This window comes from Anopheles gambiae, chromosome 3 (assembly GCF_943734735.2).
Source record: "Anopheles gambiae chromosome 3, idAnoGambNW_F1_1, whole genome shotgun sequence".
Taxonomy (NCBI): Eukaryota; Metazoa; Arthropoda; class Insecta; order Diptera; family Culicidae; genus Anopheles; species Anopheles gambiae.
The window spans coordinates 73,558,223-73,572,365 of record NC_064602.1 but is presented as its reverse complement, the minus strand read 5'-3'; the positions used below and the strand labels follow the sequence as shown (position 1 = coordinate 73,572,365).

General features: G+C 44.8%; 5 protein-coding genes across 5 annotated transcripts; 2 read left to right on the top strand and 3 right to left on the bottom strand.

The window, feature by feature from the left end:
* Positions 1 to 2,356: 2,356 nt before the first annotated feature.
* LOC1269441 (1,5-anhydro-D-fructose reductase) lies at positions 2,357 to 4,089 on the top strand. The gene is made up of 3 exons (XM_308082.5): positions 2,357 to 2,824; positions 2,952 to 3,119; positions 3,203 to 4,089. The coding sequence occupies exons 1-3, from the start codon at positions 2,750 to 2,752 to the stop codon at positions 3,935 to 3,937; spliced, it is 978 nt and encodes a 325-aa protein (XP_308082.5). The 5' UTR covers positions 2,357 to 2,749; the 3' UTR covers positions 3,938 to 4,089.
* A 786-nt stretch (positions 4,090 to 4,875) lies between these two features.
* Positions 4,876 to 6,119, bottom strand: LOC1269442 (1,5-anhydro-D-fructose reductase). Its single transcript, XM_061653012.1, has 3 exons — positions 6,020 to 6,119; positions 5,254 to 5,949; positions 4,876 to 5,173 (listed from the first exon to the last, which is right to left on the bottom strand). The coding sequence occupies exons 1-3, from the start codon at positions 6,092 to 6,094 to the stop codon at positions 4,985 to 4,987; spliced, it is 960 nt and encodes a 319-aa protein (XP_061508996.1). The 5' UTR covers positions 6,095 to 6,119; the 3' UTR covers positions 4,876 to 4,984.
* A 162-nt stretch (positions 6,120 to 6,281) lies between these two features.
* LOC4578441 (prostaglandin F synthase 1) lies at positions 6,282 to 7,875 on the bottom strand. The gene is made up of 3 exons (XM_061653013.1): positions 7,457 to 7,875; positions 7,219 to 7,386; positions 6,282 to 7,149 (listed from the first exon to the last, which is right to left on the bottom strand). The coding sequence occupies exons 1-3, from the start codon at positions 7,529 to 7,531 to the stop codon at positions 6,451 to 6,453; spliced, it is 942 nt and encodes a 313-aa protein (XP_061508997.1). The 5' UTR covers positions 7,532 to 7,875; the 3' UTR covers positions 6,282 to 6,450.
* Positions 7,876 to 7,959: 84 nt separating this feature from the next.
* Positions 7,960 to 9,393, bottom strand: LOC1269446 (aldo-keto reductase family 1 member B1). Its single transcript, XM_308085.5, has 3 exons — positions 9,082 to 9,393; positions 8,861 to 9,003; positions 7,960 to 8,797 (listed from the first exon to the last, which is right to left on the bottom strand). The coding sequence occupies exons 1-3, from the start codon at positions 9,157 to 9,159 to the stop codon at positions 8,059 to 8,061; spliced, it is 960 nt and encodes a 319-aa protein (XP_308085.5). The 5' UTR covers positions 9,160 to 9,393; the 3' UTR covers positions 7,960 to 8,058.
* A 1,567-nt stretch (positions 9,394 to 10,960) lies between these two features.
* LOC1269450 (aldo-keto reductase family 1 member B1) lies at positions 10,961 to 14,100 on the top strand. Its single transcript, XM_308086.5, has 3 exons — positions 10,961 to 11,389; positions 12,817 to 13,652; positions 13,947 to 14,100. The coding sequence occupies exons 1-3, from the start codon at positions 11,315 to 11,317 to the stop codon at positions 13,990 to 13,992; spliced, it is 957 nt and encodes a 318-aa protein (XP_308086.3). The 5' UTR covers positions 10,961 to 11,314; the 3' UTR covers positions 13,993 to 14,100.
* Positions 14,101 to 14,143: the final 43 nt, after the last annotated feature.

Here is a 14,143-nt window from a genome sequence, read left to right as displayed (position 1 = left end):
TCGATCATTTGTAAGCACTATGTATAGAGAATTTTCGCCTTTTGGCCATCGTTTTACTGCTGTACTAGGTGACCGGTAACTGGAGGTGTTTTAAATGGAGTGCTTTTTAACTGGAGGTTCGCTAACTCGAGTGTTTCTTAGATAAAAAAAAACACTTAAACGTTAAAACATCCCAAATAGCCAGCTCGTACTTAATAGCTGATTTAGGGCTGTTTAACGAAAAATCGTTCCGATGTCGTACTTTGTGGCTGATTAAGAGATAGACGGTACTTTGCGGAACTATGGAGCTTTTTAACAGGCACATGGTACTCTTTGGAACTTTGCGGCTGATTAGCACTATGCGTAGGGTTCATGATGGAACTTGAAGGCTTGTTAAGAAAGGGTACTGAACTTGGTGGAACTTTATAGCTTTTTAATGCATGACATCGGTTCAAGGTGGCTCTTGTCAAAGTGTCAAAGACGGACGCCGGCAATAATCTCATTGCTGCTGCACAAGTTAGATTCGTTAATTGAAGAATGAATATTGAGTGAAGCGATTGTGAATTATCAGTAAATTGTGTAAAATTTTGTGTAATTCATCAATACAAAGGATTTAAAAATATACATATGTGTTTAAACCAAACAAATTTTGTTGTTTATTTCATCGATGACGCTTGCTTGAAAATAAAACACAAAGAAAAATAATCCCTGGCATCGTGGCATAAGGAAGCTGCTTAGGCGCTGTTTGAAAGACCCACATAGAACTTTGATGCTGTTTATCTACTGCAAAAGGCGAATTAGAGCAGCGATCTTTAGCGTGCCAAAATGAGCTGCTTAAGCAATTCTGGCTATTTGGGATGAAACGTAATAGCAAACATAGCCAAAACACCAATTTAGGGTCTTTTGCCTATGTTTGCTATTACTTTACGCCATCACACGAAATACTATAGTTTATATCAACATAAATGAAAGCAAATGTGACATATTCTTTAAAGTCAACGTCAATCAAAATAACCAATACATAGAAACGTCACTGCAGTTAGTGAATATTGTTCGCTAACTGGAGTTTGTTTACATCACAGTCATCTGCTGTGTCTCTATTCTTGTCGTTTTTCTACCCTGGCCAATAGTTGGGAGCGAACTCATTAAACTCTTGTTAACATTCTATGGGGTTAATGGCACCGACAAACCGACGTGACACTGGCGTTACAAAAGTGTCCCACACGAAAGTACTATCATTTACCAGTGAGGCGATCACTTCTGTCAAAGTAAGCTCTGTTCACTGCTGCTTCGATGTAAACAACTTTTCTAAATACAAATTGCGAAGGAAGTGTGAGGCAAGATTTTGTGAGAATTTTTGGACAAAACACCCAGGAACATCATTTTATAAGTTTCCAAATCAATGCATAAGATGTGAGAAGTACATAAAACAATACGCATTGGAATTTGCGAAGAAAAACAAAAAGGGGATTTAGCAGTTTCTTCTCTATGTCAGTGTAGTAAGCGAATCATTCTAGAGATGGCGCTAGTGTTTAACGTATTTTCATTTGAAATAATGAGACAACTTTTGAAGCTCATTTTGTTCGAAGTGTCACGTCGGTTTGTCGGTGTTAATGGTTCCATGGATTCACTCCATTAGTTTCCCATCACTTGTGGATATAGATTTCGAAGGATTAGCAATAGCATACAGGGTTTCCCACGATTTATTGGTTGGTTCTCATCAATTTTTGGTGGGTTCCCATATTTTTTTGGTGCGTTCCCACGATTTTTTGGTCGTTTCCCAGAATTTTTTGGTCCAATTGTATTGATATCCAATCGGAAAATACCAATAAATTATGGGAACGAACCAAAAATCTATGGGATACGACCAAAAAATCGTGGGAACACACCAAAAAATCATGGGAACTGACCAATAAATCGTGGGAAACCCTGTAAACAGCATCCGATCTTTACGAGCAAATTTAGTATAGTAGGTGACCGCTAAGTAGTATGCCATTTCCGAAATCAAAACGAAGCATCTCGCCAGTCAGCGCGCTACCGAGAAATGAGTTTTTCTCGCTGCCTGTGAGCGGGCTGAGAAGTGTTCTCACTTCTCACTTGCATCCATTCTCGCGTAGTAGAGATGAGGCCGCAAAGCTTCCCAAGGAGCATTTTGCGCGTTGTCAGCAGCAGATAGACCAAGGTGTATACAAACAAACCATTCAAATAAGGGAAAACTATGGAGTTGTTTTAATTTGAAATCATTCCAAATTATTGCACAAATTACGCATTTTTCGCATAAAAAAGTATTCATTCCAGAAATACTGATTGCGTAAGCCAATATTTATGATTTTACTATTAATTTTGCTAAATTATTTCCACTAAATTAACATCATTTCCTTCGAAGATTGCGGCTGACCAGTATAGCTCAGCTAACATTCAATATCTAATTTACATTTCATTTCCCATTTCAGCCAAGCATTCCACACATAGAGACAACCAAACATGTACAAAAAAAAAAACCGTACACCGGCAACAAGAAGGGAAGCTTAATTTATGCGATTATCGCCCACACTGTCAGCTGCAATTCGTCGCAAACGATCAGTAAACACATCAGCGGCACATCGACGGGGCAAAAAAACACGCATCGTCACTATCTGCTACTCGCACACACTCCCACCGATCAATAGCGATAGTAGTTAGACGCATCTAATGCCCGACCCCGGGCACTCATTCACTCCCGATTCACCGATCACGGCGGACGTTTTCGCACAGGTATCGCTTCGCTACAATGGCCCCAAAAGTTCCATCTGTTCGGCTCAACAATGGCCTTGAGATGCCCGTTCTAGGGCTTGGCACGTACTTGGTAAGCAGACGAGCACGATAACCAGTCAACCCAGGCCATTATCAACTCGCGCCGTGCGATAAAGCGGGCAGAGGATGCTGAGTAACAAATTGTAACCACACACAAAAAATGCTTATCATCGTTGCAGGCCAACGAAGAGGAAGGCATCGCAGCGGTAAAGATGGCCATAGACGAGGGTTATCGCCACATCGATACGGCGTACTTCTATCAGAACGAGAACCAGGTCGGGCAGGCGGTGCGGGCCAAAATCGCGGAAGGGCTCATCAAGCGGGAAGATGTGTTCATCGTTACGAAGGTTCGGCGCGCGATACCAAACCCGTGTTCGTGCCTTCTCCCCTTCTAATCTAATAAGGTTTATGGTGCGTTTACGTTTTGTAGGTTTGGAACACCTACCACGCCCCGGAACATGTGGCCGAAGCGTGCCAGCGCTCGCTCGACAATCTCGGCCTGGGCTATATCGATCTGTTCCTCATCCACTGGCCGATGGGCTGGAAGTTCTGCGGCTGGACCGGGGACGATCTGCTGCCGATGAACGCGAACGGCAAATCGATCGATTCCGACGTCGACTATCTCGACACGTGGAAAGCGATGGAAAGGCTGGTGAAGGAGGGCAAGGTAAAGAGCATCGGCGTGTCGAACTTTAACAGCGAGCAGCTGACGCGGCTGCTGGCGAACTGCGAGATCAAACCGGTCACGAATCAGGTCGAGTGCAATCCGGGCATCAATCAGCGCAAGCTGATCGAGTTCTGCCGGCAGCATGACATTGTCATTACGGCGTACAGTCCGCTCGGTAGGCCAAATATGGCCGATCCGGTCGTCGGTACGGCGGGCATTCCGAAGCACGCGCTGGACGATCCGCGTGTGATTGCCATTGGCCAGAAGTACGGCAAAAGTGCGGGCCAGGTGGTGCTGCGGTATCTGGTCGAGCTGGGCACGCTGCCGATCCCGAAATCGTCCAAGCTGGAGCGCATCCGGCAAAACATTGATATCTTTGACTTTAGCCTGACCGAGGAGGAGATTAAGGTGATGGACTGGTTCAACACGGGCGGCCGAACGGTGCCGTTTCACTTCAGCAGCGAGCACAAGTACTTCCCGTTCAAGCTGGAGTACTGAGCAGGAAGGGGGGAACAGCAAACCGATCTGATGGCTAATGATTTCTACACACCGGAAAAAAGGTCACCGTGAATAGTATTCAATCTGTTGTTGCTTTGGTAAATAAATGTTACTGCACTCTTTGGTGTGTATGTGTGTGCCATGTGACGTAATCGTAATGATTACTATTAATTGTGCCCTTCCGCCCTCCGAAGCGTACGAATGCTCGTCGCAATCATCGTAAAAGGGTGCAATTTGTTTTGCTGAACGATGCAATCAGAGCCAGCGCCTGCTAGCAGATCTTGAAGGGCATCTGTGTTTACCTTTGATTTGTTTGTTTGTTTGCGAATAGCGCCCCCCCCCCCCCCTCCCCCCAACACAGTGCACTACCGGGTTGTTCGTCCGAAGAAAAGCGTTTAATAATTAAGTTCACAACAGAGTAGGCTTTGGTTGTTTAATGTTTTCTGTTTGTCACGCGGAATTAGCACGTGTTCTGCTTGTTGAGCGGTCTTTTCAGCAACATCGTTACATCAATTACATCTTAATTAAATAACTCATTCCGATAAGATACTGTCAAAACAGTTATGTAACATACCACTGCCATTTTTGTGTTCCATTTAGTAACCATTTGTGTTTTTTATTCTAAAAATAAAACTTTTTATTTGAATTTCAGTTCAAATACGACACCCTGGACTGAACAAACAACGCGAAATGATGATGAAAACCGTCAAGGACAAGGCTTAACAGTGCGGAAGTGAAGTTACAACGTATCCAATTACACTCTAAATAGAGCCCGACCAATCCCATGCTTTCTACGAAAGGTAAGCATTTTATACATTTAATCATCATAAAAGTACAGTAATATAGATCGAAACCTTCCTCTGATAAGATTATTAGACGATTGTTTGCTAGGGCAACCTTAAGTGGGTTGATCAATATTGATAAAACTATTCAACCAATACTCTCCAAACATTAAACCATTTTTATTAGTAAAACCTGTTTAAAATAAACTCACCAATTTCCATCACCTGTTTTCAAAAAATCGCTTTTAATGCGACCCATATTGCCTTAAAATTCTAAATCGAACGGATAGTACTTGTGGGACTTGAGTGGCAAGAATGGTATTGTGCGGGCCGAATGGAACGAGGCCAGATATTCAATCTCCTCGCCCGTTAGCTTGAAGTCACACACGTCAATGTTTTGCCGCATGCGTTCCTCGTTCGTCGAGTACGGAATCGGGATGGTTCCGATGTCAATCTAGTAGGCAGGAAAATGGGAATAATTGGAAGTCAATTTAACAGCTTTTAGGAAATTTTCTCTATCCAATTCCAACTCACCAAATAGCGCAGTATCACCTGACCGCCCGTTTTGCCATACTTGCGCCCAATTTCCAGCACCTTCGTGTCGTCCAGCGCGTTCCGGTTGCCGTTCGTCGTACGGTGCGGACGTCCCATCGGCCCGTACGCCGTCACCGTGATGCCCCGTGCCTGGCAGAACGCAATCAGCTTCCGCTGGTCGTAGCCCGGGTTGGCTTCCACCTGATTGTTGACCGGTTTCACCGTCGCTATCTGGAGAATGCGCTCGATTTGCTCGCTGTTAAAGTTGGACAGTCCGATGCTGCGTACTCGCCCGCCCGCGGTGACCAGCTTTTCCATCGCTTTCCACGTCTCGACGTAGTCCACGTCCGAGAGGAGCATATTGCCGGCGGCATCCTTCGGTTGCATGTCCGCATACTCGTACCCGGCGAATTGTACTCCCATCGGTGAGTGCATCAGGAAGAGGTCGATGTACCCGATGTCGAGCATGTCGAACGAACGGCGGAACGCTTCCTCGACGTGCTGCGGATCGTGAAACGTGTTCCACAGCTTGGTCGTCACGAACACGTCCTCCCGGCGGATCACACCCTCCGCTATCTTGTCCCGTATCGCCTGCCCAATCTCGACTTCATTCTCGTACAGGAAGGCGGTGTCGATGTGCCGGTAGCCGAGGTCGATCGCTTTCTTTACCAGCTCAACGCACTGGCCTTTTTGAGCCTAAAAATGCATTAGAAAATTTGTGTAATTTGAGTCTTTGAGGAAACACACGGACACTGGCGTCTCTTACCAAATATGTCCCGTATCCGACGACCGGGATTTCGTACCCATTGCTAAAGCGAACCGTCGGCACTTGTGTTGACATTGCGAATAAACAGCTGATGCCTGACGTTGCCGGTCGACGGTGTATCGACGCGTCAAATCCCCCTAGAGGTTGCTTCAAAACTGATTTTTATTTTATTAAAGAATAGGATTTTTAAAAAAGTTTTCAAAAGTATTTCTTTTAATTTTATAATTGTGTAAAACAATTTAAAAAATTATTTAAAAAAATGTTTTCATTATTGAAAAAATGAAAAATGTATTTTTTATTTTCTGGATTTTTTATACAACCGTATCGTCTTATCGCAGGGTTATAAAGTCATTGAGCAGTTATCTTAAAACCTTGTTAATTTTATTATTTCACTGATAAAGATTCACTTCCGCCTCCAGCTCCAAGTGGACTTAAAATTCCGCTTCAAATGGATAGAACGGATGGGCCAATCCCATCTCAAACTTCACCAACCGCTCGCCCGTGTTGAGCGCATCGAGCGTAACGACCTCTGCCGGCGTCAGTGCAAAGTCAAAGATGTTCAAGTTCTGCCGAATACGTTCCGGGTTGCCCGACTTTGGAATCGGCACCGTACCGATATCGACCAGATAGCGCAACAGTACCTGGGCTGGAGTTTTCTTGTACCGTTCCGCAATTTCTACAACCCGCGCGTCTTCCATTGGATGTTTGGAGCTTTGCCCTTCTTCCGGACCGAGCGTACTGCCCGGCCGGTACAGTGGGCTGTACGCGGTTACGATCACGTTACGATCTTTGCAGAATTTGATTAATTTTTTCTGATTCAAGCGTACGTGACACTCGATTTGATTGGTTACTGGGGCCACCGACCCGTTCTCCAGAACACGGCGCAACTGTTCGGAATTGAAGTTGGAAACACCCAGGCTGCGAACGAGCCCCGTATCGAGCAGTTGCTCCATTGCTTTCCACGTGGTGACGTAATCTACGTCGGTAAGAACGGTAGTGCCGTTCGAGTCCACCGTAGCACCGATCGGGCTGTGCATCAGGTACAGATCCACGTAGTCCACGTTGAGTTTGGAGAGTGAGGCATCGAACGCTTCGCGCACTTGGGCCGGTTCGTGCGATGTATTCCAGAGCTAGAATTAGGGTTAAAAATAGACTTACTTTTGACTTTTGGCCAACACAAGCAGGGTGCATCAACTGACCTTAGTGGTAAGGAAAATGTCCTCCCGCTTGATGGTACCGTCGGCAATCTTTTCCCTTATCGCTTGCCCAACTTCTGCCTCGTTCTGGTACAGCGAAGCCGTATCGATGTGCCGATAGCCGGCATCGATTGCTGTTTTTACCGCATCGACACAGTTTTGTCCCCGGAGCTGAAAATGAAGGGCGGAAATGACAAAATCGTCACAAATCTAATGATTTCTTGCACTCAATACTACTCACATTGTAGGTACCCAGCCCAAGCACGGGCATCTTTTTCCCATTGTTCAGGGTCACTAGTGTCGCTTTCGCGTCCATTTCACTTTCTCACGGCTTGCTTTGGTTAATTGCACTCAGCAAACTGTACTAAACGCCCTCGCTGCAATGTTGGACAATTTATACTAGCAGGCCATGAAGCGTATGCACAACCGCAAGAACATCCGCCAGACTTTTGGTGTGGACTAAAAGTGAAACAAGCCGTTCGGTGCGGTTTGCTCAATGCGCGACAGTATTATCAGCATGAGCAGGCAAAAAAAAAATGGAACGAGGGCACAATCTGGAGATTTTTCTGGAGGTTCTTCTTGCGGGTGTATCTTACAAAACTGTGATTGTGATGCAGGCGAGATCTGCAGGAGCGATCTTGTTAGTAAGGGTGTACTAATTGACCTTGGTTTGTACATGCACTAGGTACTCGTTTGTTTACATTAGATGACGTTTAGCACCGCTTAATTAGAGCAAAGTCACAATTTTATTTGTAATATTTTTGTGTGTGTTTTATTAAATGTAACAAGTCTCTAACCTAGCAAATGCGCCGCATTTCTATATCTCGGTCTATTATCCCACTATTACTCTTCCTTCTCGAACGCATGATGCGGATGTCCGAAAGCGCTCGATTCCGGACAAATACGTCCATTACGCTCCAACCCCGCCAACTGCTTCATATCATCCTCGTCCAGCTGGAAGCTAAACACATCAAAGTTTGACGCAATGCGCTCCTTGGTAACCGACTTCGGAATAACGACGTGACCCAGCTGGATCTGATAGCGGATCAAGATCTGTGCCGCACTCTTGCCATGCTTCTTCGCCAGCTGGCCAACTGTGGCATCGTCCATCAGCACCGGATCGTCCGCCTTAACCCAGGGTCGGGCCGGCGAACCGAGGGGACTGTACGCGGTAACGATGATGCCCTTCTCCGCACAGAATGAAGTAATTTTCGACTGGTGCAGATAAGGATGGCACTCGATCTGGTTGGTGGCGGGTGGGATGCGTGCAACGTCCAGCACACGCTGCACCTGTTTGGCATTGAAATTCGACACTCCAATATTACGCACCAGCCCAGCATCAACGAGCTTCTCCATCTCGGGCCAGGTGTCGACGTAATCGGCGTCGGAAAAGAGGAACGTCTTCCCATCCGGTCCCATCGGGAACAGCTCCGTACCTTCCTGGTAGCCCACCGGCCAGTGGATCAGGTAGAGGTCGAGATAGTCCAGCTTAAGGTTCTGCAGCGTCGTCTTACAAGCACCCTCGACCAGATCGGGCCGATGAAACGTGTTCCACAGTTTGCTCGTCACAAAGAGATCCTCTCTGTAGGAAGATAAGGAAGATGATTAATATTGGGACACAAACTGTAGCAAAGTTACTTTTTACCTCTTCACAACACCTTCGGCAATTTTGGCCGCAATTCCTTCGCCCACCTCATGCTCGTTCTGGTAGACGTGGGCACAGTCAATGTGCCGATAGCCGACGTCAATCGCGTCCTTTACCGCCTGCGCCACCTGTCCCGGGGGAGACTAAAAGTGGACGTGGAAGGGTCGTCACTCTTTTCACTGTCAACCGCTACCATCTCCTCTACACGAAGTTCTACTTACGTTCCAGGTGCCCAGTCCAAACATGGGAATGCTGTTACCATTCTTAAAGATTGCATTCGGTACGACATTGCAAGTCATTTTGCGTTTGGGATGATAAGCGCTGAGAGCTTGCAAAATACAGACTGCCTACTGTGATGTGTAGCGAAGGAAAAGGTGAATTAGAAGACGCTCGCTGCCAGAACACACACGCACAATAACTGAGTAAAACAGTCCCCCGCTTGTTCGTGTGATCGATCATGTACCGGTATTGCCGCTTTTATATAAATAGTCGTTCTAAGCAAAGAGAGAGAATACAGGGAGTTGAGAGAGAATGTATAGGCCGGTAAACGGAAAGAGAGAGATAAGAAATACGCGCGTACGTCCTAATCGTCTTTGCTCGCTCACGTAGAATTTAGATGCATTAGAGTGATTTTCGCATGTAAAGAGGTTTTTTTTTTAAATCAGAGATTTTATAGTTTTGTCTGTGGTTTGTCATCCACGCGATAGACAGTGAGACGGGAATATTTGAAACACGCAACTGTTGTACAGGCGGTCCCCGAGATACACGGTTAATAGGGACCGAAAACAGCCGCAAAATACCGCGTATCTCGAATTTCCGCGTAAGTCGAATCTCGTGATTTTCAGCTAAAATATCACAAATTTTCGTGTAATTTTGCAAGTAGGGGGCGGTTTTAATCACTTTATGAATTATTTGATATGATTCTGACTGAATATAACTGTCTTAAACCTTTTGAAATAGTTTTTAACATTCGATCAAAACGGAAATTATTTGGCAATTTGCAATTGATGTGTCAAATCAGTACAATTTGCTCAAAGAATTGTCAAATTTAGAAAACCGCGTATCTCCGAATCCGCGTATAAGAGGTACCGTGTATCTCGGGGACCGCCTGTAATTCATTTTTTGAACAAAATATGACAAAACTGTTATACACATATTTTTTCACATTAAATCTTTTTTTCAGGTAAGATAAGATGTCAAGCAAAATGAATGAGAATTTAAGTAAAGGTAAGCTATAACATTAATTTACGAGAATAAATTTAAAATTGCCTATCCTAGCCTTAAATATGCGTTGCTGTTTGCCTGACGCAGCCAACAAGACCAAAGTACGCAGCCAACTGCCCCGTAACTGACCGTTAGCTGGAAAACTGTGCTAATGACCGTTGCAATTATTGCTGTTTAAAAGTGTACAGTACAGACGGACGTGTATTTGTATAACTTTATTAAATACAATACTTGTTATTCAAGCTTAAGTTGAATTGTTCGCTTATTTCACAACAAATGAAACACGTTGTCATATGTTATGCTGCACCAGGCCGTGTGTTTTCCCCCCACAAGTTGATCATCATCATGCTGTATAGCTTATCTATAAGGGTTGGTTGATCACTACGCTAGTTGTCTTATCGGTAATGAAATACGAACGATAATGTATCTCCTGCCCGATAATGCAACGCACCTCGGTAATGTGTGCCATGTAGTGTTTTTTTTTTTTTGTTACTGTGCATGAATCCTTCCACCGGCCGGCATTCTAATCTCAACTATTGAGATCGTATTTCGGTCGTGCTGGATGGAAAAAGCATGCTGCAATGTGTGGTTCAATTGGAGGAAATAAGTCATAAAAGAGTGATTACAGTAAGATACAGCTAAAAAAAACATAAGCGAAATGGTTTTATTTATAATACTTTTCTCACAGCATGGCGATGACGTTATTAATTGTCTATGGTTTATGTTTTCTCTCTCTCTTCTCTCTCTCTCCATTTGTCGCTCACATTTACGCATTTCTCGCAAATCTATGACATTTCAAACGCTAACGTTGTATGCGTATACGCGGTGCGCGAGAATGTGTGCGTATTTCCGCGTATTGTAGCGGCGTTTCGATAGTTTACAAACGATGCGTACACGAAGCCGGTGGTTGCTTTGATAGACCGAGCCACTTGTTCCACGGCAACCAAATACGGTGTCCCCTCTATCACTGTATGTGTGTCGTAGGCTTGTTTCGTGCCTAACGCGCCCTTCATTATCTCGCTCTTCCTCTGCCGGTCGAGATAAGCGTGCTACTCTCTACTCTATAAAACTCGCGCCGTTCGTGACCGGTTGTGTCAGTTTTGCTGTTGTTGTTCCCGGTGCTGGAACGTCCCGTTTTGTCCCGGCCGGTTGTGTTTGTGTGTCCGTTTATTGAGTGAACATTATTCATCCAGTGTGACCGCTTAGCTTGAACGTCCTACCGCACTAATCATGGCTTCGACCGTTCCCTTTGTGACGCTCAACAACGGGCAAAAGATGCCCATGCTCGGCCTGGGAACTTGGGGTGTAAGTATTGTTGTCGGTGTGCATTGATTCGTACGATTCGCCTACGCTTACCGGGGTACAATTACATAATTGACGCTGTGCAGAGGGAATCCGATGTAAATTGTCAGCCAGAACGCTCAGTCAGTGCATGTGAATTGCTATTAGAGTGCAATTGTTCAATTATTTAATGTAATGCAGCCTACGGAATGTTTACCCTTTGTTTCGTCTGATTGATTAGTTCCCCAACCCCCCTTCCCTTTGCGTGTTTGAAGGTCAAGCTGGAACCATTGCATGACTTTGCAAATTGAAACCTGGACTGCACTCCACACACTGCTGGAGACGGAAGGCTTTTAGATTAATATTTGCAAGTCCGTCGTCGAGATATTTCCCTGTCTCTAAACAACAACATCTGTGAGTGTTGTGTGGAACTTGCAATGCGTTTGTAAATAGCGAATGAAGGGTCTTTCACTAACACACGGAGGATAGGGTGACCGGCTTCCGACCGGTTAACCCTTAAGTGCTCAAGAGAAAATCGTAGGTGGTTGAAGTTAAAAAATGATCTTATTTGATAATAGTAAATCGTTTGATGATACTATCTAAATTAACTTATGAAAAGGACTTAAAATCTAAAAGTAGGGAAATAATAGTTTTGACATTTTTACTTCAAAATGCGTTTGTAAAATTTTCTTCTATTACAAAGCCTTCTAATTGTACTAAATTCCAGAGAAGTGATACTGATTTTAAAGCTATATATTACAAAAAGTAATTTCATAAATTGGGTTTAACCTAGAGAGTTAGATGGCTTTTTCTCCAGGATTTTTGGATGTGCTTCAAAGTTTGTTGAATCTGTCCATCGACTTGTTGAGTATTTCCCATAATTTTTTGAATCATTTGTTTCAAAAAACGTCACCACGATTCCAATAGATTGTGGGAACGATTCAAACAATGTGTGGAAATGTTCTGTAAATCGTAAGAGACAATCTAAAATAGAGGAAAAACAGGTAATCATCGTGAGATGACTTCAAAAACGTTCAAAAAGTATCCAAAAGTCCGTACGATATATGACATTGATGACCAGGTAGCAGATCTTTTCAACAGATCCTTTAAAAAATGACGAAATCTTGAATTATTTAGCTCATTTATATGTTATTAGAAGATATCTAGAACGATTCGCTTGAAATAGCTAGGAGCCTTATTGCTATGTAGCGAATGATACAAGGATATGAGTTATTCAAAGGGGCTACACGAAAACAAACCTGTCAAATGATCATTTACTGTAATAGCTCATCGTCAATCGATAGTATCCGATGGTCTGTCAATAGCGCCATCTATTATTCAAACTGTCCACTAAAAGCGGTCGATCGATTTTACAAACTTGTACTACAAATACTTTTCTCTAATGCCTTCATGAATCATTGATATCAACCTTGGTTTCTTTTTTCTCCTAGTCTCCTCCGGGTGAGGTCGCCCAGGCGGTGAAGGATGCGATCGATATCGGCTACCGCCATATCGACTGTGCCCACGTGTACCAGAACGAGCACGAGGTGGGCGAAGGCGTGAAGGCCAAAATCGACGAGGGAGTCGTAAAGCGCGAGGACCTGTTCATTACCAGCAAGCTGTGGAACACGTTCCACCGGCCGGATCTGGTCGAGGGTGCATGCCGCACCACGCTGAAGAACCTCGGGCTGGACTACATCGACCTGTACCTGATCCACTGGCCGATGGCGTACCGCGAGGGACCGGAATTGTTCCCCCAGGACGAGAACGGCAAGACGGCCTTCTCCGATGTGGACTACGTGGATACGTACAAAGCGCTGGAGAAGCTGGTGGAGCTCGGACTGACCAAGAGCATCGGCATCTCGAACTGCAACTCCAAGCAGGTGGAGCGTGTACTGGCGGCAGCCACCATCAAACCCGTTACCAATCAGATCGAGTGCCATCCTTATCTGACGCAGTCGAAACTGTCACCGTTCTGTACGGAGCGTGGTATGATCGTTACCGCGTACAGTCCGCTCGGATCGCCGAACCGCCCCTGGGCTAAGCCGGGCGATGCGCAGCTGATGGAAGATCCGAAGATTGTGGCGCTGGCGGAGAAGTACAACAAAACGCCGGCCCAGATTCTGATCCGCTACCAGATCCAGCGCGGCCACGTAGTTATCCCGAAGTCGGTGACCAAGTCGCGCATTGCCTCCAACTTTGAGGTGTTTGATTTCGAGCTGACAAAGGACGATGTGGCACAGATCGATACGTTCGACTGCAATGGGCGGTTGGTGCCTATTACGAGGTGAGTAAAAAATTTGCAGCAACTAATTCTAATGGCTAAAAGCATGGACAAGTTCAAGTTCACTGTGCTCTCCGTTATCAGTACGCATGGTGGCGTTATCGCCTAGAAATGAGGAAGCCAACACACGCACGCGAAGCGGCCGTAATGGTGTGATTTAATGGCAATTTAGTTTAATTTTGTTACTACCCATCCTCCATCCAGCCTGCCTAATTTGATAATGTATTTAATCTGTGACCTCTTTCACCGTCTAATTCTAATTTTCTCGTTTTGGGTTTTGCACTCGCATTCCTATAGTGCTGCTGGACATCCGTATCATCCGTTCGAAAACGAGGAGTTCTAATTCCAGCCACCACAGCCTAGCAGACGAAGTCATCTATCTGCAATTTGATTATTTGTATGTAACCAGCACGTAACGGTCCAATAAAGTAAATTCGATTAATAATTTCAATTCGATTCTGAGTAAACTTGTGAAGAAAGAAAATAAGAAACAT

Excerpts from the sequence above, each read along its gene's own strand:
- LOC1269441 (XM_308082.5), top strand. The coding sequence starts at position 2,750 with ATGGCCCCAAAAGTTCCATCTGTTCGGCTCAACAATGGCCTTGAGATG. Across the intron at positions 2,825-2,951 it reads TAGGGCTTGGCACGTACTTG|GCCAACGAAGAGGAAGGCAT; the intron begins GTAAGCAGACGA and ends TCATCGTTGCAG. Across the intron at positions 3,120-3,202 it reads ATGTGTTCATCGTTACGAAG|GTTTGGAACACCTACCACGC; the intron begins GTTCGGCGCGCG and ends TACGTTTTGTAG.
- LOC1269442 (XM_061653012.1), bottom strand. The coding sequence starts at position 6,094 with ATGTCAACACAAGTGCCGACGGTTCGCTTTAGCAATGGGTACGAAATC. Across the intron at positions 5,950-6,019 it reads TCGGATACGGGACATATTTG|GCTCAAAAAGGCCAGTGCGT; the intron begins GTAAGAGACGCC and ends ATGCATTTTTAG. Across the intron at positions 5,174-5,253 it reads AGGTGATACTGCGCTATTTG|ATTGACATCGGAACCATCCC; the intron begins GTGAGTTGGAAT and ends CCTGCCTACTAG.
- LOC4578441 (XM_061653013.1), bottom strand. The coding sequence starts at position 7,531 with ATGGACGCGAAAGCGACACTAGTGACCCTGAACAATGGGAAAAAGATG. Across the intron at positions 7,387-7,456 it reads TTGGGCTGGGTACCTACAAT|CTCCGGGGACAAAACTGTGT; the intron begins GTGAGTAGTATT and ends CTTCATTTTCAG. Across the intron at positions 7,150-7,218 it reads ACATTTTCCTTACCACTAAG|CTCTGGAATACATCGCACGA; the intron begins GTCAGTTGATGC and ends CCCTAATTCTAG.
- LOC1269446 (XM_308085.5), bottom strand. The coding sequence starts at position 9,159 with ATGACTTGCAATGTCGTACCGAATGCAATCTTTAAGAATGGTAACAGC. Across the intron at positions 9,004-9,081 it reads TTGGACTGGGCACCTGGAAC|TCTCCCCCGGGACAGGTGGC; the intron begins GTAAGTAGAACT and ends GTCCACTTTTAG. Across the intron at positions 8,798-8,860 it reads GCCGAAGGTGTTGTGAAGAG|AGAGGATCTCTTTGTGACGA; the intron begins GTAAAAAGTAAC and ends ATCTTCCTACAG.
- LOC1269450 (XM_308086.5), top strand. The coding sequence starts at position 11,315 with ATGGCTTCGACCGTTCCCTTTGTGACGCTCAACAACGGGCAAAAGATG. Across the intron at positions 11,390-12,816 it reads TCGGCCTGGGAACTTGGGGT|TCTCCTCCGGGTGAGGTCGC; the intron begins GTAAGTATTGTT and ends TTTTTCTCCTAG. Across the intron at positions 13,653-13,946 it reads CGGTTGGTGCCTATTACGAG|TGCTGCTGGACATCCGTATC; the intron begins GTGAGTAAAAAA and ends GCATTCCTATAG.